This window comes from Macrotis lagotis, chromosome 1, assembly GCF_037893015.1.
Source record: "Macrotis lagotis isolate mMagLag1 chromosome 1, bilby.v1.9.chrom.fasta, whole genome shotgun sequence".
In the NCBI taxonomy this organism is placed as follows: Eukaryota; Metazoa; Chordata; class Mammalia; order Peramelemorphia; family Peramelidae; genus Macrotis; species Macrotis lagotis.
The window spans coordinates 292,718,558-292,742,648 of NC_133658.1; the positions used below are offsets into that span (position 1 = coordinate 292,718,558).

General features: G+C 38.1%; 1 protein-coding gene across 9 annotated transcripts in view; it reads right to left on the minus strand.

Moving 5' to 3' along the window:
• Nucleotides 1-22,666, minus strand: part of SPTAN1 (spectrin alpha, non-erythrocytic 1) — a 62,552-nt gene extending 39,886 nt beyond the window's left edge. For all 9 annotated transcript variants that reach the window (XM_074211022.1, XM_074211019.1, XM_074211021.1 and 6 more), the window contains exons 1-12: nt 22,560-22,666; nt 12,912-13,151; nt 10,706-10,831; nt 6,819-6,959; nt 6,160-6,306; nt 4,663-4,796; nt 4,344-4,488; nt 4,104-4,258; nt 2,990-3,125; nt 1,761-1,862; nt 742-879; nt 155-265 (exon numbers count right to left, since the gene is read on the minus strand). In XM_074211022.1, the coding sequence (XP_074067123.1) occupies nt 155-265; nt 742-879; nt 1,761-1,862; nt 2,990-3,125; nt 4,104-4,258; nt 4,344-4,488; nt 4,663-4,796; nt 6,160-6,306; nt 6,819-6,959; nt 10,706-10,831; nt 12,912-13,148 (1,572 nt within the window). In that variant the 5' untranslated portion in view covers nt 13,149-13,151; nt 22,560-22,666. The remainder of the gene's footprint in view (nt 1-154; nt 266-741; nt 880-1,760; nt 1,863-2,989; nt 3,126-4,103; nt 4,259-4,343; nt 4,489-4,662; nt 4,797-6,159; nt 6,307-6,818; nt 6,960-10,705; nt 10,832-12,911; nt 13,152-22,559) is intronic.
• Nucleotides 22,667-24,091: the final 1,425 nt, after the last annotated feature.

Sequence of the window (24,091 nt, forward strand, 5' to 3'; positions counted from 1 at the left end):
TCACTGGTTCAGACTGAAAACATTTTGGATAGCAATAGAAATTAAAGCACCTTTCACACAATTATTTTGTGAAAGAACCCCTTAAAAATGATAAATCCTGTAAAACATTACTGAGATCATTATGAAGAAACTTCAGTTAAGTAAAAGATCTTACTGTAATTTTTTCTTCCTGAGCACTGAGGGATTTCTCAAAGTCTTCATGCTTCTTGAGTAGAGCTTCTACACTGTCCAGAGAATCTCCCAGGTCTTCATTTAACAGAAATGCCTTTGGAAGGGAAATAGAGGATTTGGGATAATATTTTCATACTTCTAAAAATTATACAAACTACTATAGGCTGAGAAAGAAAATGAGAAAGAAGAGTCTACGTACTCCCAATCTCCAAAGCAAACTTGAAGATACTTCTAGGAACAACAAAGGACAAAATGAACTCAGTCCTAAATTCTTCAGGCTGTTTTTTTTTTATCTTGCTTTTGGATATATATATTTCCCAATGACTGTGAGTTCTCAATAAGATTGATAATAATTAAAAAAACCATACACATGAAGTTTCCTCAAAGGATAAGTCCAGATGCACTGCTGGCTGAGGGAGAAAAATTAGTCCATTTGAGAAACTAGACTCAGTAATTTTACTTACTGAGTCAGACCTTATTAAAAAAGGGAAAAAAACCCAAGATTTTTATTTTCCCAAGCAGAGCACCACAACTTCCTATTTCCCTAAAAGATTCTCATTCAAATTGTACCTCTTGTTTGCTCATCCAATTGTCAACTTGCTCAGTGTCTCTGTAAAAGAGTTGCAGATCCATGCACTGTTCATACTGTTGCCTGCGAAGTTCCCAAAGTTCAAGGAGGGCAGTCCTTTCATCTGAAAGGATGTTCAGCTATAGATGAAAATACACAAACATGGAGATTATCATTACTTTAGCTATAATAGCTAGACAGTAACACAAAACTAAGCAACAAATTTGGAGGCTGTGAATTCTATTACAGGAATGCTGATCTTTCCAAAGCCTAGTTTTCGTGTCTACAAAAATTTTGCTTATTAGAATGGTAGACTAATGAAAGATACATGACAAAAACTATATAAATATTAAGTATCCAAAGAACAAAAATATTAGTGTTTATGCTAATGAAAAAAGAAAGTTCTACTTGTCTTTTTATTTTGTGGTTAATTTGATGCTATAAGTTTATCTAAAAGAAAACTGTTTAAATGACATCTGCCTAAAGAATGAGATATAAAATGAAAAAAATAACAGTTTTTAATCTAAAAATCTAAGTAACATAATCTAAGCTTTAATCTAAGTAACTTCAAATTTTAGTTTCTTCCCCATTTGTAAATGATATATGTCTTCTACCACTTTATGATAAATCCCTAATAATTTTGGTCATTGCTTAATTTTTATGCTCATAACTTAAAGTACAAAAGCAGTTATTTTGTGATTGGCCAATGTGGAAATGTTTTGCTGGAATATGGTGTTTATTATGAGGTTTTCTTTTTCCTTTGTTTTTGGTTGGGGAAGGGCAATAGGAAGAACTTATTATAAACACATGTAATGATAAACTTACTTTAAAAAACTCTAAAGGCTGAATATAAAGTTGATATATGTAAAAATATACACACACACACACACATCTATATCTATATCTATATCTATAGATATTGGGTGGGAGGGAAGAAAAGAATTGCTTTAATAGACTAGAAAACAGGAGCAATAGGCAGCTCACAGATTCAGAAAATTCTTCAACTCTCTTGAAATCTTACCTTTTCTCTTACTTCATCAGAGGCATAATGACCAGCAGCAAGAAGAGACTGTCCCGACTCATCAGCAGATTTGAAACTATCTTCATGAGCATCAATTTCACCCTATGGAAGGAGAAAAAAAGCATATAATTCAGACTGCACTTTGCAAAAATGGAAAAAAAAAAGTTCCACCCCTTTATTTCCAATAATCTTTCGGAATATAATTCAAAATATTATAAGAAATTAGACACTAAATCAAATATTAAGATAGGTTTCTAAAAAATCAATATTAAAAACTCTTGATGATTTTTAAAAGTCTGAATAGCCCAGATAACTGAATCTCATTAGCTTTTGTGGACAAAGGATATCTTCAAAAAAGGAAAAAAGGTGGGGCGGCTAGGTGGCACAGTGAATAGAGCACAGGCCCTGGAATCAGGAGTACCTGGGTTCAAATCCAGCCTCAGACACTTAATAATTACTTAGGTGTGTGGCCTTGGGCAAGCCACTTAACCCCATTGCCTTGCAAAAAGAAAAAACCCTAAAAAAAAAAAGGGAAAAAAGATGGGGATGGTTACCAAAAAGATTAACAACAGGATGAGAAGTTGGGAAAAATAGTATTCAGAGAAAGCTACTGTTCAACTCTTCCCTTGGAGAAACAAAATTGTGCAAGTTTAGCACCCAATGGGCATGTATAATAGAAAGACTAAACTGCAGTAGCATAAGATTTTGAAAATGTCACCAAACATAAAATATGAAGGATCACAGATTAAGGCTGGAAAGGATCTTATAAGCAATCATTTCTACTGATGTGGCCTAGAAATCTTAAGTGCTGTATAAGGTAATAAAGGGACTAAGTGGTAAAGATGCAATTTGAATCTAGGTCCCCCTCTCCAAATCCAGGGATCTTTCCATGCTTGAGCTTTTGATATACATATTAATGAAGAAATTTGGAGTTTAAATGAATCATTTCTGCTAATCCTCTTCACCAGAAAGAATATGCTACAGTAGAACCCAAAACATCATCACATCTATTTCTGCCAGAACCTTTACAGACTCTAGTTAATTTCTTGATGCTTAAACCAAGGTTAATTCTATCTACTAAATGCAGTTGATAAATCTTAGGAGCAAAGTAGAACAAGAATTACATGAAAGCAAGGTTACGAGATTTGAAACTAGATCACTGGAAACTCAAAAAGAAATCTAATGTATCACAGGGTGTACATAATTCCAGAAGATTCTAATATAGCTACCTTGTGTTCTTGATGCCTATCAAGCAGTGCTTCAGCCCCAGCTACATCATTGGCAAGTTCATCTGCATTGATGAGAGCCTTCATCTCAGTCACCCAACTGGTGAGATCACGGAAATCTGCTAGGAAGCGCTGAAGTCTTTGAAAAATCAGAAATATACAATGAGCTTTCTTCACCCAAAAGATGGAAAATTCTACCATGAGGTCCCAATTTGGAAAAAACCAAAAACAAAAATGTGGGTAATTCATAAACTGGGATCAACCTCTCTATTCCATGCTATAATGTAATAAAGGATAGAAGGGGGTATGATAGGCAAAGAAAAGGTTTTAAAATAATTTCAACGCAAATCAAAACAATCCTGAAGTTTTACCTCACTCCTGGTAAATTGGCAAAGGTGATAAAAGATGAGAACAGTCAGTGTCCCAGAGGTTGTATAAAAGACAAACATACTAATTAATATACTGTTGTTGGAACTGTAAACTGGTTTCCAAACACTTTGAATAATAATCTTGAATTATGTAAAGAAAATGACTGAGATGTCCATACTCTTGGACTTAAGATTTTATCAAGAGGTATATATCTCAAGGAAGTCAATAACAAAAACATTGCGTAACACCAAAACATCTTTAAACAGCACTCTTGTAGCAAAGAATTGGAGTAGATGTTCATTAAATGGGAAATGGGTAAACAAATTTTGGTACATGAATATAAGGGAGTATTACCTGTGCAGTAATAAATAATGAATACAATGAAAATATAAGCATGGAAAGAGATTTAAAGGAACTGATGTAAAGTGAAATAAGAACCAGGAAAACAATACACAAAATGGCTACCTAAAGTAATTGCGAAGAATAATCATAAAACAATTGAAATTGAATATTGCAAAATTATAAAGATTAAGTTTAGCCTCAAAGAAGAAAAAATAATACCTCCTCTATTATTTTGCAGAGATCAGAGTTCATAGATGTGTAGCATTACATATCCAGTCAGATATTTCCCCCCATGTGTTTGTGGTTTCTCTGAATTTCTTCTCCTTTCTCTTTTAAGAAAAATTATTTGTGCTGAGAGGAGGGATCCAGGGAGAAATAGAAGTGATGCAAAAAATTTTTCCCCTACCTATAAGAATCATTGAGTCGTGCATGTCTTTCAGCTGCCAGTGTGCGAATCTGCTCCCAATTTGTAATCAGCTCCTCTCGTTTAACTTGGATCTGAGTAGCACTTAGAGGGTGGGATTGCTGGAGACGGTCTGCCTCGGCACACAAAGCTTTGACCTACAAACATATTAACTCTAAGTAAGTACCCTCCTCTAGACCACTTTTTATTTGAATGAATCAATTTGTTTCCTGTCAAACCCACCTTATCTTCTAGGGCAGCAAGGTCTCTTTCTAGTCCCTCATGTTTCCGGAGTAAAGCCTGTACACTGGCCAAGTCTCGGCCAAAATCATCAGAGGCCATTAACTGCTCCTTCTCCTTAATCCAGCTGATAGTTTCATCCACATCCCTAAAAGATGGACAAACCAGTTTACCCACAAGAATTCAAGCACCTTGAGGAGCAGGAGCTCTAGTATTTTTGTATCATTGCTAAGATCTCCTCATACATTAAATCATTTTCTTCTAGTATGCAGAGTGGTCTCTGTCTCAAAGGCTCTTGTTACTAGTCAGGAGAGGACTGCACCTGTTAAAGCGCTGAACTTCAGCTGCTCCAAAGAGCTTCCCCTGCCTCTGGAGGGCCAGGCCCTTGAGTCGCTGCCAGGCCGCATTCACTTCATCCTGCTTGGTCTTGATCAAGTCTTCTTCAGGATGTTGCTCCTAAAAGAAGTAAGATAGAATAAAGGAGACATGAATGGAGAATAACTTCATCCGGTTAGAGAAAACCACCTTGGGGTTGTAATGGCATCTCCTAAAAGTAATTTCATGGTAAGAAATATGTATCTCATGGCAATTTACTACATGGTTTGAAATTAATTGTTTATGTACATCTCAATTACTTCTTTGGTAATTAAGATCAATGACCAAGGACATAATGAATTTGACTAGTATTTCCTAAGCATCTCCTTTTTGCTAAATACTGCAAGGTGACTATGATACAAAAGGCTGACATTCTACTGGGAAGAAATGATCTGAACAAGGTTAAGCAAAGACAAAACAGATATGAAGTAAATGTAAATGGGAGTGAGGAAAGAAAGTAATTACTAAGGGGATCAAGGTTAGACCCTGGATTAGAGGTAGCAACTGAGCTAAAGCCTGAAGGGAACTAGGAATTCTGAGAAAGTGAGACCTTCTGAGAAAGTCAATGTGTTCCAGGGGCAGGCACAGGGGTCGGGGTGCTGAAGTGTTCTGAATGGAGGATAGAAGGTAGAATGCACAATGATAGTACTATAATAAGCCTGCAAAGAGAGACCGGGGCCAGCCTCAAGAGGAGTGGAATCTAGAGGCAAATTGCAGGTAGTGCAGCTTCTTGGGTCAGGTCAGACCATTAGGAAGCTGCATGGAACATGAGAGGATGGTTACAAAGAGACAAATTTAAAAGATATTCTAATAGTTCTGATAAGGGCCTGACCTATAAGTAAGTAGATTAAAGGAGATAAATGAAAGAGGCCTTGAAGTATAATAAACAAGACTTAGCAGAGAATTAGATCTGGAAGGTATGAGAAAGAGGAGGGCAGAAGATGACTGAAGTAGTTTAGTCCTCTCCCATTTTATGGACACTTCTTCTACAACCTATTCAATTTACAGCCTTTCCTAGGCCAGGATACCTCATGGATCCGGGAAGACTTCTAATCATAGTGGAGGCAAAGAATAATCAGACTTGATGGGAGTTTGAAGCTCTCTCTACCACACCTACTCCTGAGAAACCCTTTGGGGCAGAGCTTCAAATGAAGCTTGATTAAGCCTCACCCCAAATTGGGTGGAGGTGAAAATGCTCAAATAGACTCTGCCTTTTTTGCCCAAGGTGACCAGTATGGATTGTTTTAAGTAGGAAAGCAAATGTTTTCAGAAAAATAAGTGATCTTTCAAACTGACAAACTGATGAACTGAACATGGTATTTTGGGAAATGTGATCTGCTCAAAGATTATAAATAATATCTAGAATGTCCCCTTCTTTTGGATACACTATAACAAGTTGGTATCAATGATGTTCTAGGATGCATACAATTCCTTTGCTGTTTACCTGGATGAGTTTGGCAGCAAATTGATTTACTTCATTTACTCGTTCCTCATGTGCAGCCATATCGGTCTGAAATTCTTCAAATTTCTTCTGTAAAACTTCCACATGTTCTAGATCTTGACCAAGCTCCTCTGAAGTAACAATTGCTTCCTATCCAGTAATCGAATCAGAACCAGTTACCCACCAATGCAAAAAAAAAAAACAAAACTTTCTTTATAAAGAGAACAAGATATGGGGATACATGTGTTTACATGTATACAAGAGTATACAACTCAGGGCAGCTAGGTGTCACAGTGAAATTAGAGCACTAGTCCTGGAGTCAGGAGGACTTGAGTTCAAATTCAGCCTCAGACAATAATTACTTAGCTGTGTGACTTCAAGACACAACCCCATTGCTTTGCAAAAAAACCCAAAACAAATTTAAAAAAGTATATAACTCTTGAGAGAAGAACAAAGCCCTTAGTTTTAACTTCTTTTCAAAAATGAGGTCACCCACATATTTGTTGTGAATTCTTTTAAGGTTTTGAGGTGTGGCAATTACAATTATCATCTCCATCACAAAATGATTTTACTGTTGCCAGATATTATCTATTGCTGGGCTTTCCTTTACTCTCCTGAAATCTGGCAAGGAAGGTGTGGGAGGCTGTCTCTCTCAGACCTACCTTGTCAGTGATCCAATCCATCACATCTTCACACTCTCGTAAATACTGTACCAACTTCTGTGCTTGCAGTAATTTTACTCCCTTCTCCCGCATCTTCTCCAAGAGTAGCTCCCACTGTCGATGTAGTTCCATCAAACGAGCCTGTGGAACAAAAATCAGCCCTACAGAGCACAGCCAGCCTCAGGGGCACTGGCAGTGAGGGACACCTTTTTAGAAGAATTACAAGTAGCCTGAAACATTACAGGGCTTTGCATCAAAATCTTCCTTTTAGTTGAAAGGGCATTATATTATATAAAGACTGACAGATTGCTTTCCGTGGCGGGGGAAGTTAAGATTAGGGGAAAAATTGTAAAACTCAAAATAAATATAATCTTTTTTTTTTTTAAAAAAAGGCATTATAGGGCATTATAGCTAGGTGGCACAGTAAATAGAGCACTGGCCCTGGAGTCAGCAGGACCTGAGTTCAAATCTGACCTCAGACACTTAATAATTGCCTAGCTATGTGACCTTGAGCAAGTCACTTAACCTCCCATTGCCTTGTAAAAAAACTTTAAAAAAAAGGGCATTATAGCAGCAGGAAAAAAAAATGTGAGTGGTGATGATGAAAAATAAGTGGGTACTAAAAGCTAATTTGATGTGACTCAAGTCTTCATAGACAGATTTTCTCTGGTCTGTTTTAAGATAGTATTTCTCAAATTAGATTTTTCAAACCAAGAGACTACTCTCCCTGATAGAAGGGATGATGATCTAAAAAGAGAAGGGTAAAGGATTATGATCTAATGGAAAGGATACCTCAGCAGGGGTATATGGTGAATAACTACCTATGGCAAACAAGGATGTAAAAAAAATTGTTATGGGAATTAAGGGAAACTGAAATAAGTATAAAGAATGAAAAGGAAGGGTTCCTGAAATTTAACCAGATGATGAAAATGGATTCTTGGCAGAGTAACTTTGGGAACTTGTGTTGAAGAGATGACTGAGAACATATTTATCAAATCTGACTCAATTTGGACATCATACAAATGAAAACCATAGATCACATGCTCTTTATTCGAAGAAGAAATAAATAAATTTTAAGCAATGTTTCCAGCATCATTGGGTTTTATTATTTTGGGCCGGACCAAATTCAGAATCTTAATCTGGCCTGCGAAGAGGCAGACCAAAACTCTATTTTCAGATTTCGGGTAAACATCTCTTTTTTAATACAAATGTGTCTTCCCAAGATGCTGGAAGTTTCTCTTTTACACAGACAAAGAAATTAAACACAAAAGAGAAAGAGGCATGAATTGCACCCACTGTTGACAATGCCACTCCCATTAAAACTGTAACCTGAAAGTCAAGTTACAGAGGCTATAGGATATTCAATATAGGAGGAGTCTAAGGAAACTATGGGTATTTAATTTACAAGGAGAAAGTAATAGGGAGAGAAAAGGGTTCACAGCAAAATTCACTTCCAGCATTGCTCATTATCATCGCAATTAAATCAAGAAAGGAAGAGGATAGTGGCATCTCCAAGGAGTAGAAAAAGAGTGAGCACATATGGCACAGTAAACACTCCACCTACTCGTATGTGAGACCCGATGTGGGTGGCTGTGACTATGGGACGACACGCAGTCCGGTAAGGCGTAAAAGTCTGAACCAGTAATAGGCAGGTTACCCACAATTTAGAGCATACAAAATAGCATTCTGTAACCTACCCAACCCCAAGTCAGTGATGACATTTTGCCTGTTAAAAGTTTAATAAGAAATTACTGGTTTCTGAGAAGCAGACACTAAGGCAAAGAGTAGGGAAGGAACTAATCCAATTTTAAAATGTCACAAAAGATTAAACATATGTTACGAACATTTTTTTACTTCAAAATTAACTCTTCATCCAGAGCAAATTTAATTTTCATATTACTGACTAAAGATCTTCTAAAAAAAATCTACTAATTAAAAAACAATCTTTTACTTCCTGATTAGTCTGATCTGAATTCTCAAGTTTTAGATACCAGTTTCACAAGGCTATGATTATTATAAAACTGTAGGTAGGTATGATGACAAGGATTCCTAGTCTGCACGAAGATTCCAATGCTACTCTCCTAACACTTGAGAAATGCAGGGAAGGTGAACTGGCTACAGGGAAAATTCCTGTCTCGAGTCAGACATTTCTCAATAGCAAATTCATGAAAATAGCCATCTATTAAAAGTAGCAGAGCTTAAAAAAAAAAGGCTAATAGGTATTACCAACAAATATGGGTTGAAAATAAGAAAAAAAGTAATTTTATATTTATACAGCTTAAGAAAGCAAACTAGAAGAAAATAATATTTTAATGATCCACTTAGAAGTTCCAAGAAGACCAACAAATTTGGATTTAGGGAAGTTTGAACTTTGATATCAATTGATGTCCTAAATGATGCTATGAAAGTTATTTGTTTGAGCTATTCTTTCTTTTTCCATAAGCAACATGGGAATAACATTACTGACATTTATGAAAGAAATTCAGTTTGAGGAGGTAACAATTTATACCAGGGAAGCGAAGAACAATGCTGATTTCATTTATCTCGATATCTGTTACTACTCTTAAGAGGAAATGGCTGGGGAGCAGCTAGGGGGTGCAGTGGATAGAGCACTGGCCCTGGAGTCAGGAGGACCTGAGTTCAAATCTGACCTCAGACACTTAATAACTGCCTAGCTGTGTGACCTTGGGCAAGTCAATTAACCTTAGTGCCTTAAATAAAATAAAAAAAAGAAGAACTGGCTAACATATTTTTCCTTAATTGAAACTAAACTGCAAAGGAATTTAACTGAAAGGAATTTTCTTATGATTTCTCAGAGGATTATTTTATGTTAGAGGAAGTCCATTTGTTACTAGCATTTCCTCTACTAATAATAGAAGTAATGAATGACTGATTTCTACCATGGTATTTGCATGCATTCATTATAAGACTGCTTATTACGGCAGTCATAAAAAAATGACAAAAAAATTAACTTTAGAAAAATAAGTTATTAAAGGCATATAAATGTACTAAATATTATATACACTAGGGTATAGAAGATACCTCCTCTTACAACTGATAAGAGCATCTACTAAGTTCAAGTCCTGAGGAAAACTTTTATAATAAATAGAAAAGCATCGACCAACCCTTCAAGGAAAGTAAGGTTATACTAAAAGCAACAAAGAGTAAAAAGCACATCGAAGAAAAGCAGCATTGGGGCAGCTAGGTGGCGCAGTGGATAGAGCACTGGCCTTGGAGTCAGGAGTACCTGAGTTGAGTTCAAATCCGACCTCAGATACTTAATGATTACCTAGCTGTGTGGCCTTGGGCAAGCCACTTAACCCCACTGCCTTGCAAAAACTAAAAAAGCAGTATTAAAATATTATCCTATAGAAAATTATTTCTCCCAACTTCCTGCCATTAGAAATTTGCAGGACAAAAGACTCCACCATGTGTAAACTTTGAACAAGTCATATGAACCACAGCATTCTGCAAAAGACTTGAACAACAAATATGCTTCAGACTCATGGTTACCAAGGCTGAATCAGTTTATCTGTGATTTATTTGAGATTACTTTTTATTATTGATATTCTCTTCTTTGCTAATTACCTCTCCAAAAACATGGTTTGTCTAATCCAGTTTCTAACATTTCATTCTAGTTACTTACTAAGATTACTATCCAAAAAGGATAGTAATTTCTGAAATGAATAAACAATTATTGTTTATTATGTTCACTCAGAATCAACATAGTATGGAAAAGAGATTTGTTATCCCCTTTAAGGATTTAATAAATTCCTTTAGAATATTTGAGAAATCCAAAATCTATTAAGTGAGCTAAGTGGCTGTGGCCTTTACCAAATTCTTCCTACTCCCAGCCAAAAGGCACTGAACTGAGTACTCATACTTACTCTTATAGTTTCTGATGCAAAATGCCCTTCAGAGATCATCAGGTTTCCAGTCTCATCCAGCTTCACAATAGCACCTGAATTGGCCTGCACTTCAGCTTCAAAAGCCTGATGTTTTTGAAGCTTTCCCTGGTAGGAAGGGGGGGGGGGGGGAGAGAGAAGAGGGAAGAAGCAACCACTCAGTTCAGTAGTTTTCTTCCTAGGGCTCCCCCCCTTTCCCACCTGATATCTCTCACACCCATCAATGCTATTTCCTCCCTTTTCCCACTACTTGGTTCAAATATCTCAATGTTTCAAAATACATTTTGTGCTATGAATACTGAGTGCATGGTAAAGGAAAAAAAATATATCAATAGAAGAATTCAATACTTAGAAATATTTTAAAACTACCATAATATATTTATTGCTAATTTTTTTCACTATCTTTCAATTCTATGAAAATGTTTTCTTTGAAACACTGACAAGTTAAGTGAGCCTTCTCGTGTCTTGTGAGTTAGCAGAATGTGTCACATAAGGCAGGACCTGGATTTCAGGTCTAACTTCAAAGCCAGTTGTCTTCCTTTAAGAACAATTCCAAATCTGCACTGGTAGAAGGTATTTCCTACACAAGTGAGGTCACTTTCTCACCAAAGCTCTTTCATTCATGGTTGTTTTTATCTTCATCATTTTTATCATCATTCTCTTAACAAGAATGTGATTACAGGTTCAATGTTTTATGATGCCATATCCATAACTGGGTAAACTCCTGGGTTTATAGTCAGACTAAAGAACCTTGAGATTCCATTCATGTTGGGGCTGGGAGTTTTCCAAGGAAAATACTATTGCAGCTCCAACTCCAATAACAACCATACCTCCAAGAATAGTTTTGATGAAAGCGCAAAATCTACTTATTTTAGAGCTAAGGGGGGAGGAGAGGTGGGTATACAACGAATGTCCATAAATCAGCTAGTCATCACTTTGCTTCATGTACAGGTTTAATACCATAAACTTCTTTCTACTTTGGGACAACAGGCTTGCTCCAGCTGCAAGGCTCTACATTGATTCAACTTTGGAGTACGAGGAGCAAAATTCTATATAAGGCAGTTATAGGTAATTATTTTTAATTTACAGTATTGCCTAATAACACAATTATGTTTGAAACGATTAAAATTATCTCCAGAATAGAAAGAATAGTCTTTTTTAATTTTTAAGCCACTGAAGCAACATCTGGTATTTAATAAATATTCTTCAGCAACAGAAATAGCATGGAATATTGAGTAGATAGTGCTGGATTTTGGTCCAGCAAACCACCTCTGACACTTTAATCAGCTATATGATTCTGGACACGTCACTGCATCTTTCTGTTCCTCAGCTACCTCTCTAGGACGTTTATATAAAGAGAGTAAATCACAAATGAGTTTTGATCTGCACTAACAGAGGGAGTTCTCCACAATATGCATTCTTTTGTCTTATCATCATTTTGAATTCATATTAGTAACAAAAATATAAACTTAATGTTTTAAAATTAATGCTTTAAGAGATTAATGAATGGAACACCAAAAAAGATGTTTACAGATCATTCATTATAGACTGTCTGCTTACTTATGGGATTTTAAATAAATTCTAGAGTCAGTCCTGATATTAGACAAGCTTTATATAAATTCATAGTAAATATAGTTACAGTAATTTTGCATAATTTATTTTAAAATATTTTGAGTACTATACAATGGCTACTATACAGTGGATAGAGAACTGAACTTGGAGAATGGAAGTTCTGAGTTCAAATCTGACCTCAGATACTTACTAGTTGTATGACCCTAGACAAGTCACTTAAAAATCTATTTGCCTCAATTTCCTCAACTGTAAAATGGGGATAATAACAGCTCCTTTCTCACAGACCTGTTGTAAAGATCAAGAAAATAACTGTAAATATATTTGGCATAGTGCCACCACCCCTTGCCATATACCTATGGTTCCTGAATATTGACTATTTTATAGCTCAATTCTGCACCACCTATTTAGTACTGTGAATATTTTAAAATAAAGTTATACAAAATTAATACAGCAAAAGACATTTACTATGGATTTACACTGACAACATTCACCAAAAATTTGGTTCTTTTACAGTCTAATTCCTCTTGGAATCACTTTAAATAAAAATCTTTTATCTCATGTTATAAGCCTAAGATTTCAAGAATTTAAGCAGGCATTTCAGAGAACTGAAACTTACTTGCAAATTAGTTGGGTCCTTGTAATTCTCATCTGATGCAATCTGTAGCTTCTCCTGGATCCATTTTTCCAACTCTTCAGCATCACGTTGGAAAAATTGGAACCTATAAGAATCCTCAAGCTTCTGACGCCTAAGGGTGGAAAGCTCTTTAAAGCGGTGGTATCGGTCCAGAACCTGCTGTCTCCTTTCCTGGATGTCTTCGGCTGTTTCCAGCACTTTGACCCCACTTGGGTCCATTTTCTGAAAAACAAAATGCTTTGAATTATAATCTACTTAAACATAATCAATGGAAGAGAATCAATATGACTTCTCAATATTTTCATTTTTTTCCTTTAACCAAAACTGTGCTTTCATCAAGTTGGAGGAATAGAGGAGAAAAGAGTGAGGGATAATGGATAAGGAATTTCCTATACCAATGCATGTCTATACCTTCTATACAAGACACCTGGGACCCTGAGAGGTTAAGTGCCTTGCCAAGATTCAGCTAGCCTGTCATGTATCAAAAGTCAGGCTTGAAAGATCTTGCCATCTAGCTCCACTCACTTTTGCCTAGTTATCCCCCCATTACCATTATACCTAATGAAAAATAGTTTTTCATAAGATCAATTCATATATGTGGAAAGTACAAAGGGATGGGGTAGGGTATTCCTTCCTAGCAGCCTAACAATGAAGTTCAGATTTGGACTGCTTACTTCTAATTTCTTTTCTCTTTTTCTTTTTCTTTTTTGATTTTTCAAGGCAATGAGGTTAAGTGGCTTGCCCAAGGCCACACAGCTAGGTAATTATTAAGTGTCTGAGACTGGATTTGAACCCAGGTACTCCTGACTCCAAGGCCCGTGCTTTATCCTCTGTGCCACCTAGCCGCCCCTTGATTATTTCTAATTTCTAAAACCTATACACGTCTCCATGAATCCCCCAAATGCCTAACCAATGTAGCAGAGGGAAATTCAAATGAAGAACAGAGATAGGAGGCCTACAGTTTGGGTTGTAGAATCTTAAAAGGTCTTTTGAGAATTCAAGACTGATCTGTCTTATCCATAGTAATCAAGAGTTAATGTCAATTCAAAAAGCTTTCGTTTACTTTTTCCATTTCCTTTTGGGGAAAGGAGAGAGAATTTTCTTTAAGGTCTTTTGCAAGGTAAATGGGGTTAAGTGGCTTGCCCAAGGCCACACAGCTAGGTAATTATTAAGTGTCTGAGGCTAGATTTGAACTCTGGTACTACTGACTCCAGGGCCAATGCTATCCACTGCCACACCTAGCTGCCCCTGCTCACCAATTCTTAAATCAGTTATTTTCTCTTTTATTCCTATTCTCTCAACCTCATTTAGACTTTTAATGAAGATAAAAAGTGACTGTAAAATTATCAATTCTTAATATCAATGAAGTTAACTATGAAAATCAAACATTATTGGCTGACTTCATTGGCTGACTTCAAGTCACACCATGACTTGAGACCAAATAAGTTAGATAGGTGATAATCAGTTTTAATGAAGTGGCAAGAAAACTATAAAAAAAAGTCCTTCTAACTGAAGTTACAAAACTTAGGTTTGACTAATTTAATCCCTACTTGTCCTTTTAGAAAGATGGAAGGGAAAAAGGAAGTTTAGCTTCAAATTTAAATTCCTTTAATTCATTTCCTTGGGAAGTCAGCTTGCCAAAAGCTGGCAAACCAACAAAGCAGAGTTCTGTTGCAAACCAGCTCTAAATGCTGATTGACTGGGCAACTTCACCGAAATTTAAATGTCAAAGAGCTAACAAGATCTTCTGGTTTTGACAAGTTAGAATTAGTATGGTTAGGAGGAACCCAAGAAACTTTTAACCATGAAAAGAGTCATTCTCATCTGGTAGATGATTAATAGACAAGTGAAATAGGTAAGGAAAAGGGTAAGGTAAGGAAAAGGGTAACATCTCCAACAATAAAAAGTTCAACACTATTTCTCAGGAAACAGCTCAAAGAATTGAATTAAGTATATCTTCTTATACTATTTGATTTTAGAATATAGTGATTTGTGGGAAATATATTATCTATCAAGCTCTGGGATAAAATAAATTGAGATGAGAGGATTCAGAGGAAAGAGAGAAAAGGCCTAACAAAGAAACTCAGCCTCAGACTACTGTGTTTTTAAGGTCGTATACATCTACATGTAACACATATGAGTAGCAGAATTTCCTGTAAAACTCCATCACTATTGAGAAGAGGTTTAGGTACGGTCAGTGTGTTTCGAAATGAAACATTTTAAAGATTATTTTACAGGAATACATTAAGTAATCCCAATTACATTATGATTTCTTTTTCTTATGATATCCAGACAAGACCGGTTATTGTCGAGAAAAGTACGAGTTTTTTTCCCACTGGGTCTTGAGCTTAACTTGGATCGCAGGAGTTTTAAGGGTATTTGAAAAGGATGAAGAAAGAGGTTTAATAATCAATTCACAACTACATTTTCCAAATCGAAAAAAAAAAATGATGTTTCATCTAAAGTCATTACTCGTGACTTAAAAGACAAAGTAAAGAAATATTAACTAGAGAAATATAGCTGAGCCTCCTTCTAATTAGCAAGTCTGAATCACATTTAATGAGTTCAGTCCAACTCATGGATAAGACCATAGGGCAACTTTTTAAGAAAATTTGCTGGTCTTTTCACTGTAATTGAGATATACCACTGGGAAATAAAGATGACAGAACTTCTTAAGAGTACCAGAAGGACAACAGGTAAAATTGTTTCTAAAAATAAATAAGAAAAAAAGAAAAAAGTACTCTCTTTTCTGAATTCTTAAGTGTTTTTCTTAAGTTAAAAAAAGCAAGACATGCAATGAAAAAGAAACAGAAGACATAGAAAAAACATATAAAAGGCAGTAGTTGACCCTGTTCTAACGTAAAGACATTTTAAAAAAACTTTCCTTTCTTGATGTCTCATTGCCCAAGCTTATTTTGGTGAAAGCAGTATGAGATAAAATTAAAAAGTAAATATATCTTATTGATAGCACCATTACCACCACCAAACCCTTTATTTTCTATTGATTACTCATTCATTATAGACATGACTTCATTAATCCTCAAATCATTACTGGGGAAATAAGATAAAAAGAGTTTTTCATTCTTACCAGCTCAAGAAACTGAGGGCATAAAAAAGCAAAGTGATCTACCCATTGTTATCATGAAGCCAACACAATAAGACTAGAAATACAAATATCCTGAACCCTGATTCAATGCTTTGCCTACCAGACAAGGAATTGTTAACCTTTTTTTTCCCTGAAGAGTTAATAAATTCCTACACAGATTATATCTGTGTTCTCCATCCTAAGCTATATGGCATTTATTTACACTTTAATTAAAATGAATTTGTATTTAAGGACTGAGACATGGACTGAGCTGGCTGAGCAAACCAAACCATGGTTCATGAGAATTCTTGCACTAGATTATATTTCTTACCATATTTCCTAGTGAATACAGAAGACAAAAACAGGTTGAGTAACCCTCCTTAAGAAAAATTTATCTACTTTATTCTTATAAAATTAAAAAAAAGCACAAAAACAGTTTTTGCCAATTCCTCCATAGCAAGAAATGCATTAAGTTCAGGCATGAGATAACCATTAGAGTTTCTGAAGGACATCTTAAATCCTAGGAATCGTTGTATTATTTAGTCTTGCCTCTTCACATCACAATCTCCATTCCTATTCCATAATTTTTCAGCTGCTATGGAAACCTCCAAAAAAAATCATATTCTGTTAAAATCCTTCTGGAATGAAAAATAACAATCCACCATCACAATATGTTTGTCTTATGAAGGAGGCCCCCCACCACCACCCAGCTCACTGGTTTCAATCTACCAATGAGGTTAGACCATCCAGAGGCCTGTGGCTGAAGTTACCAACTTAAAAGGACCTCTTTGTAGCCCTAGTGAAGTAGAGCCAGTCAATTGTATACCAAGTACTTTGGTGGGATGATAATGGACTGTTCTTTCCCCCACAGCAGATCAGCTGACATCAGCAGGCCTGGGTTCTGCCAAGACGCAATCAGCAGTCAGCAGTCACTAGGGAGCTCAGAGGCTGAAAGTCATCCATGCTGCAGAATGAGGTCTGCATGCAGTGTTACATTTGTAGAATTACAAAAAGCCTCCCCCCAATTTGAAATGGAGCACACTTTCTCCACTTTAGCTGCTATTTTCAACCTACTCTTATTGCTCATTCTCACTTGAAGAGACCCCTAAAAGAGAGATAAGTAGGGCAAACCCCCCACTCAATTAAGAATTTTCTGAATCATCAAACACCATTATCATTCCATGGTGTTACCTTTCATACAACAAACATGAAATAACTGACTGCATTCTTGGGCTCTATTACATACAACCCTTACCCATCCCAAAACTAAAGTTGTAGAACTCCAAGGAACCTGTCCCAAGGTCTCCCCTAATTACATGCAATGGGGTTAAGATCAACTTGGAGACAAAAAGTTCCACACTGTTTCTAGAGGTAAAAAATTTTTGGTCATGAGGACTTTAAAAAAAAAGAAAAGGAAAATGGATGTTTCTTTTTGCAAAACAAAAATTAAAAAAAATCTTTATCTTATTGTTGTTCCAACCATTAACTTCTTAAAAATCCTCAAATGAGATTAATTTTTATACTACAAATATAATGCAAATAATTACTTATCTCAAATTAGTTTGCAAAATTGATTTAAAAAATTGAATAAAAGGAGACATTTAATAGTAGGTGAAACTGGCCTAAAAATAAAAATATGTATTTATTTTAAAAACTGTAATCATTCTCTTTAAGTGGAGAACAAACAAAAAACACAACAGATTTTTTGCAGATGATATTTGTAAAGAGTAATGTTAAAAATAATGACATCACTCAAAGAGAGCTATTTATAAATACTGCAATGCAACAGACAAGATGTCAGCAATCTTTCAACAAATAAAGTAGATTAATCTCAGGGGATTAAAGAGGAATTACTATCATGCCACCAATAGTGATAAATGAAAATTTAAGACTTTGTCAGCATTTCTACAGTATTATTTAAATTCTAGGGAGAAGAGGATTCAAGGATGCTAAATGTTAACACCTAAGGAGTCTCAGAACAATTTTTCAACTTTACCTTAAAGCTTAAATATATCAACTGAATATGGTTGCATTTTCTAGTTAGAGGACAATTTGACATTAATTAGCATTTACAGTTTCTGAATCAGTGCCCTAGAAAAGGACTTTAAAAATATATTTGCTTAAAAATGTTTCTTATTTAAAATAGATTATCAATAAAACTGTACAAGTCAAATCTTTATCGTGGGTTGAGGGATATTTCCAAGGTAGAAAAGAGTGTTAAGCAACACATTCAATCCAAAGGTCAAAGATTTGGGGCACTGCAGATTTGATATCTGCAGTGAACCAGTAATTCACAGCTTCTTTCTAGGTCTCATGAGTGGAAAAATTTGTAGAAGATGGTCAGAAGTTTCTACAAAAGGAAAATCTCAGATTGCCATTCTTTCAGAAATGAATGACACAGAAATCTGAAAGGCATTCAAAGCAAACAAATTCAGGCTTCCAGAAAGAGCAATGAATGATATATTTTTTTAAGGGTTGCATTTCCAATCCCATGTGTACTTCATTTATTTTCCTCTAAGTTAAGAATGGCATTTCACCTACTTGATTAAAACAAAACCAAAATGTAGCTATGGAGGGATTTTTCTGGAACAAATCTGTCTTTGTTCATTAATAGGATGAACAAGAATAGGTTGGTCTATGGAAAAAAAAAAAATCTTCACATTAAACCAAAGGAACAAGCTATCTAAAACATCCACCACTTTTGCTCTTCTGCTTAGTCAGACCTCAGATGTTTAGAAAAAACAATGCAGCTTACTATGACTTTGGAGAATAGTAGCCTGGAACTTCATTTTAACATTCCCCAGCAAAAGTATTAAATCTATAGATTATTAGTTAGCACCCATAAAATGTTACATAATTTTCAGTTTATTAGATTGTCAGTAGAAATCAGCAGGGTCTCAGCTATGAGAAAGCACACTGTCCAGACTGCACTGCATCAAAATCCAAAATGAACATGATTTTCAGATGATCTAATTCCTGAATATCATCATGTCACTTACCTTTTAACCTATAACATTGAAATAAGTACTTGAGCACAATATTATCTGTACTATAGTTTAAACAGGAAAGTATTTTTATAATAGCCCATCTTTTAAAACTCCCGTTTAAAGAATTAAACAGGGTCAATTTTAAAAAAGGCCTGCACCTTGGATTTATTGCCTATAATCACAAGATCACAGAATCATAGATTTGGTGATCTTTAACTCTCTCATTTTACAAATGAGGAAACCGAGGCTAGGAGGGATTAAGTGACAAACCATACATTAGGTGGCAGCCGAGAGTGGGGCAACATGGATGCAGGTCCTAATTCCATATCAAAGGCTCTTTACACTGCACACCATTATCCCTCCAGATTTGAGAGTCTATATTTCTCTTTGTTGGACATGATTCTACCTGTTTTTAATTTAAAAAATAAAAAGATTCCAATTCAACGAATGGTTTGAAATATTTAAAATCATTACTAGCCATTTTTGGAAGCTAGTGGAAACAGGAAACAAACCCAAGTTGTGAACATATGGCAACAAGAACCAAAATGTCACTTTACTAAGTGAATTGAGGTTCAAATTCTTTTCCAAACATTTTTTGTCCCTTGGTTCCTAAGAGCCAAGCAATGACCAGAAAAGAAAAATCCAAATCCAAGAAACATGCAAACTATGGCCTGGTGATGCAATACTATACATTCATGCATCAGAAGAAGAAAAATACTTAAGGATTTGGAAATTTTTAAGAGAAGCTACTAAGAATCCTTGGATCACACACATCAGCCTTTCCCTTCACTCCTCCATCTCCCCCCACAAAAAATCCCCAACTTGTCTACTTAATAGAAAGGTTCATGCATGTCAAATTCCTCTCCCTTGTCCCCCTTCTCTGGATCACAATCCTCTGTGACATCAATATTGTGCCATCACTGCAAAACAGGCAAACCAGAGAAACCAACACATTTCCTGCATGCTTCATTGTCAAATACCTGGACTCTGCGCTTACGAAACGATGACAACATGATGGAAGAATGCAGTCTAAAGGGGGGGAGGGGGAAGAGCAAGATAATATACTGCTAAAGGCAATCTGAACAAGGGTTAAAAAAAGCGATTTAAAAACTGTACAGGGAAATTCCATTTTCAGAATTCTTTTCTTTCCTTACCCATGTTTCAAAGAATTAATGGAGCATATCATCTTCCACAATGCTAATCTTTTTTTTAAAAACCAAGTATCATTCCACCAGAATGCAGCAGTTCTTTTATTTTTTTTATAAAAATGTGCCTAAGTAACTTCAAATTATAGGCAATAATTTTGAATAAGGTTTCTTAAGGAAAGGTGATGCCTACGTTCTAAAATATCTCATTCTCTAGGATTACTTAAAACATCCTGGACAAGAAACAACAGAGATTTAAGGGGAAAATGATATGGTTTTTATCTTTATACACTACCACAGCCCAACCCATTGAATTGCCTTCCTCTTCCATATATCATTTCCTGTTTAAAAACAAAAAAAATTGGTCCAAAGGGAATACAAGGGAAAACAAAGAAATGTAATTTTTTTTTTGAGGAAACAGCTGCTTTTCTGAGAGAGCCTACTCAAATGATTGGCCATAGAAGCTTTTTTTGTATTCTCTTACTCTGAATTTGCCATCAAAGCAGTGCATTCCAAGCTACTGTACATGGCTAACGGCTGCAGTTGTGAGTGCATACCCCGCACAATCCTCACATAGCTCAGAAAGGATGGATTACAGTCAGTTGGGTAGGGAGGCAGACTGGATGCCTATTGCCCTTGACACAAGTTCAGCAATGGGTGGATTGTGCTGGACTTCTCCCAGCATCTGCAGTATGCCCCTCCCTTTCAATGGGCTTATTCCAAAGAACTAAAATATAATAAAGTCATTTTGAGTTGGAGTGCTTTCTGTGAGAGGGTGAGGGGAGGAGGAGAAAAATGTGAAACTCAAAATGCTACCAAAAAAAAAACCTGACTGTTGAAAATTATATTTGCATGTAAATAGGAAAATAAATAAAAAACAAACAAAAAACCAAGAATCCATTACTTAAAATGGTTTGTCAGACAGTCTGACAGAAGATTAAATGAGATTTTTTTCCTATTAGGTCAATCAAAAAAAAATCTATTAGAAACTATTTGACATCTGTCCATAACATGTTCCAATTCTTTCCCTGACTTTGTTCAGGTCCCTGGATAACATTTAACACAGTTTATGTGTCCCTTTGCTAATTACTGATCCACTTACCAAAAAAAAAGAATTAATATCCTACAGTAAAAAGTTGACTGAAGCACAATCTTTTCCCTGATGACTTCAATTTGACCTTGCAAAATGCACAAGTTAAAATTTTTAAAAAAAATTTGACACAACAATCAGTTGCTTTATGTTATGATTTTCACATACCTCAATAACTAGAAATCTGTATCTTTTTCTTGCTGTAAAAAAAAAAACGCCTCCTACCTCTTTATGCTTTTCTGTCCTCTTCTCACTCACAATATATAACAATATATTTTAAGTCTGCATTCCAGGCTTATGGCAATTTTTTTCAATAGATCCCTAAAATTTTTAAATTTAACGATGAACGTTAAAACTTTGTCACTGGAATTGTCTTCTATTCTCCCTCATAGGTGTGGGTTTGGGCTTTCCCCAAAATAACATGATACAGCTAGAACAAAGAGCATAAGCATTTCAGGATTCATTATATAAATATCGATTCTCCAAGTTGATTCATCTCATCCCAGCTTTCTCAAATCTGCCCAAAAGATACACATACAGATTTTTAAACCTAAGAGCATTTTTTTTAAAAAAGGTAATTTTTACTCGAGTGAGAGACCTTTAAAGGTAACATCTTTAGAAAAAATTTGCCAAAAGGGATTATTTTCAAACAAGACCGCTCTAGCATTCAATAGAAATAGATACAAAAAGGCAACTAAATAATTCTCTTATGGATGGCAAGCATAAGGAGGAAACACCTGACCAACCTATTAAAGCTTGTATTGGAAGGGTTTCATAATCACAAGCTTCAAGACACCAACTAGTCTGACAAACCGGGCTGAGCTGGGGAATTCTAGAAAATGGTTGCTGAGGGGAGGGCTGCAAAGGTAGCGTCTTTTCTCGCCTCTTTAGAGCGAAGTGGAAAAAAGGGGGGAGGGGGCTCCTCCAGGCCCCGACAGCCGGCCTTCTCCCGAGCTCCCTTCCGGCAAAGGCGCGGCCCCGTGGAGGCTGGGCGGAGGGGGCTTCGGCCCCGGCAGGGCCCGTGAGGGCGGGGCGGGCGCCCGGGCCATCCTCTCGGGGGCAGTCCGCCCCGGCATCCCCCGGCCCCGAGGCGAGGGCGAGGGCGCGGGCGGGGCTCTGCGGGGCGGCGGGGCTCCCCGCCCCCGCCCCCGCCCGCGCTCACCTGTCCCCTCGGCCGCCGCCCCGCCCTGCCCCTCCAGCCTCCCTCCGGGTCCCCGCGCCCCCGCCCGAGCGCCAGGGCGTGCCCCCTCCCCTGCGCCCCCCCTCCCGGGGCTCCCAGGCCGGCTCCGGCCCGGCCGGCGTGGGGGCGGCCGCGGCTCTCACCGGCTGTGGGCGGGGGCGTAGGGCTCGCGGGGCCGGAGGAGGGGACGGAAGGCTCCGGCGGGCTGCGCTGCGCTCCGCTCCGTTCGCTCCCGCGGCGGCCGGTGGAGGCGACGCGCGCTCCCCGGCCCCTTTATAGGCGGCCGAGCGCGTTCCCGACGGGAAGCGCGCCAGAGGGAGGGAGCAGGAGTCTGGAGCCCGGGAGTGGAGGAGGCCGGCGGCCGGCGGGCGGGGGGGCGGGGCGGAGCCTTCGGGCCGCGCCCCGGCGGGCTGCGGCGGAAAGGGCCGAGGAGCTGCGGAAGGAGCCGAAGTGGGCGTGGGCGGGGGGCGCGGAAGGAGCCGAGATTGGCGCGCCCAGGGCGGGGCCCGCGGCCCGGCCCGTCCTGCCCCGCCCCTGCCGGGATGCTCGGGCCGGGCGGCCCAGCCGCACCTGGGGCGACTCCCGGGGGCCCCGGGGCCCAGGCTCCCTCCCGCTCCGGGCGCGCGCTGCCGTTCAGCTCAGTGAAAGCAGCCCTTCCAGGCCCGCCGCAGCGTCGGCCTCCGGGGAGGGCTGGGGTCGAGACGCCCGGGGAGGGCGTGAGGGAACCCCCGGACCCGGGGCGCCTCAGGGCGGAAGCGCCATTAAAAGCAGCAATTATTCGAGGTTCTTAACCCCCGCAACCCGAGGGGGAGATGCGGAACCCCCTTTGCTGATAATGGCAGTCCCATTAGATGGGGTGCGGGAACGCGGCAGGTGGCTTCGTAGAGAAACAGTAGCAGGATAGACTGGGAATAACATCGGACTTGGACTGCTTAAAGTCTACCACTGCAATATGGCGACCTCAGAATGTTTACCTGTAAAATGCGGGTATACTTGGGTCATAAATATGGCAAGATATAATACATGTAAAAACCTTTTGTGAGCCTAACAAGAAAAAGGAATGCTTTTTTTCCCCCCGTAAACCCATTTTCAATCTCTCGGGGTGGGAAATCTGCAGTATGATGCTTCAAACCCCTCCCCCTCTCCCAGTCCTGTAACAGCAGGAGCTGGGAAAAAAACAGCCTTTAGGAGCAGAGGGAAAACCATTCCCCTTGCGATAGGGAAAGGGAGCTCTGCAGTGCTGAGCTGGAGAGTTTAAAGCCGCGTCAGACTGCAGCCATGTTCATTAAATAAACATGCAAGGCACTGCGCTAAAGGTTGGTCCAGGGCCCATCTCCGAAGCTCGCTGCACTCCATGGGCGGTTCCTTCCTTTGACTTAGGGAGCTCTGCCCAGATTCCTAGCAAAACACGACAGTGCTGGGAGGGAAATTGTTAGGAGAAATCATCATCCCAAAGGAACAGGACTGGCCACTCCCCAAAAGCTTTGCACACTTCAGTGAAAAATGGGGCAACGGTGGGGGGGGGGGGTTGAATGTTTGCTGAAAGCTACCTAAAGAAGGCCAGAGCTGAAGGATTCCTCCCTGGGGGAATCCTTTCAGCCAACAGCTGATCCTTTCAATATCTTCTTCCACTCCTGGCAGCAACAAAATGTCTAATCAAATTTTCAGCTCAGTG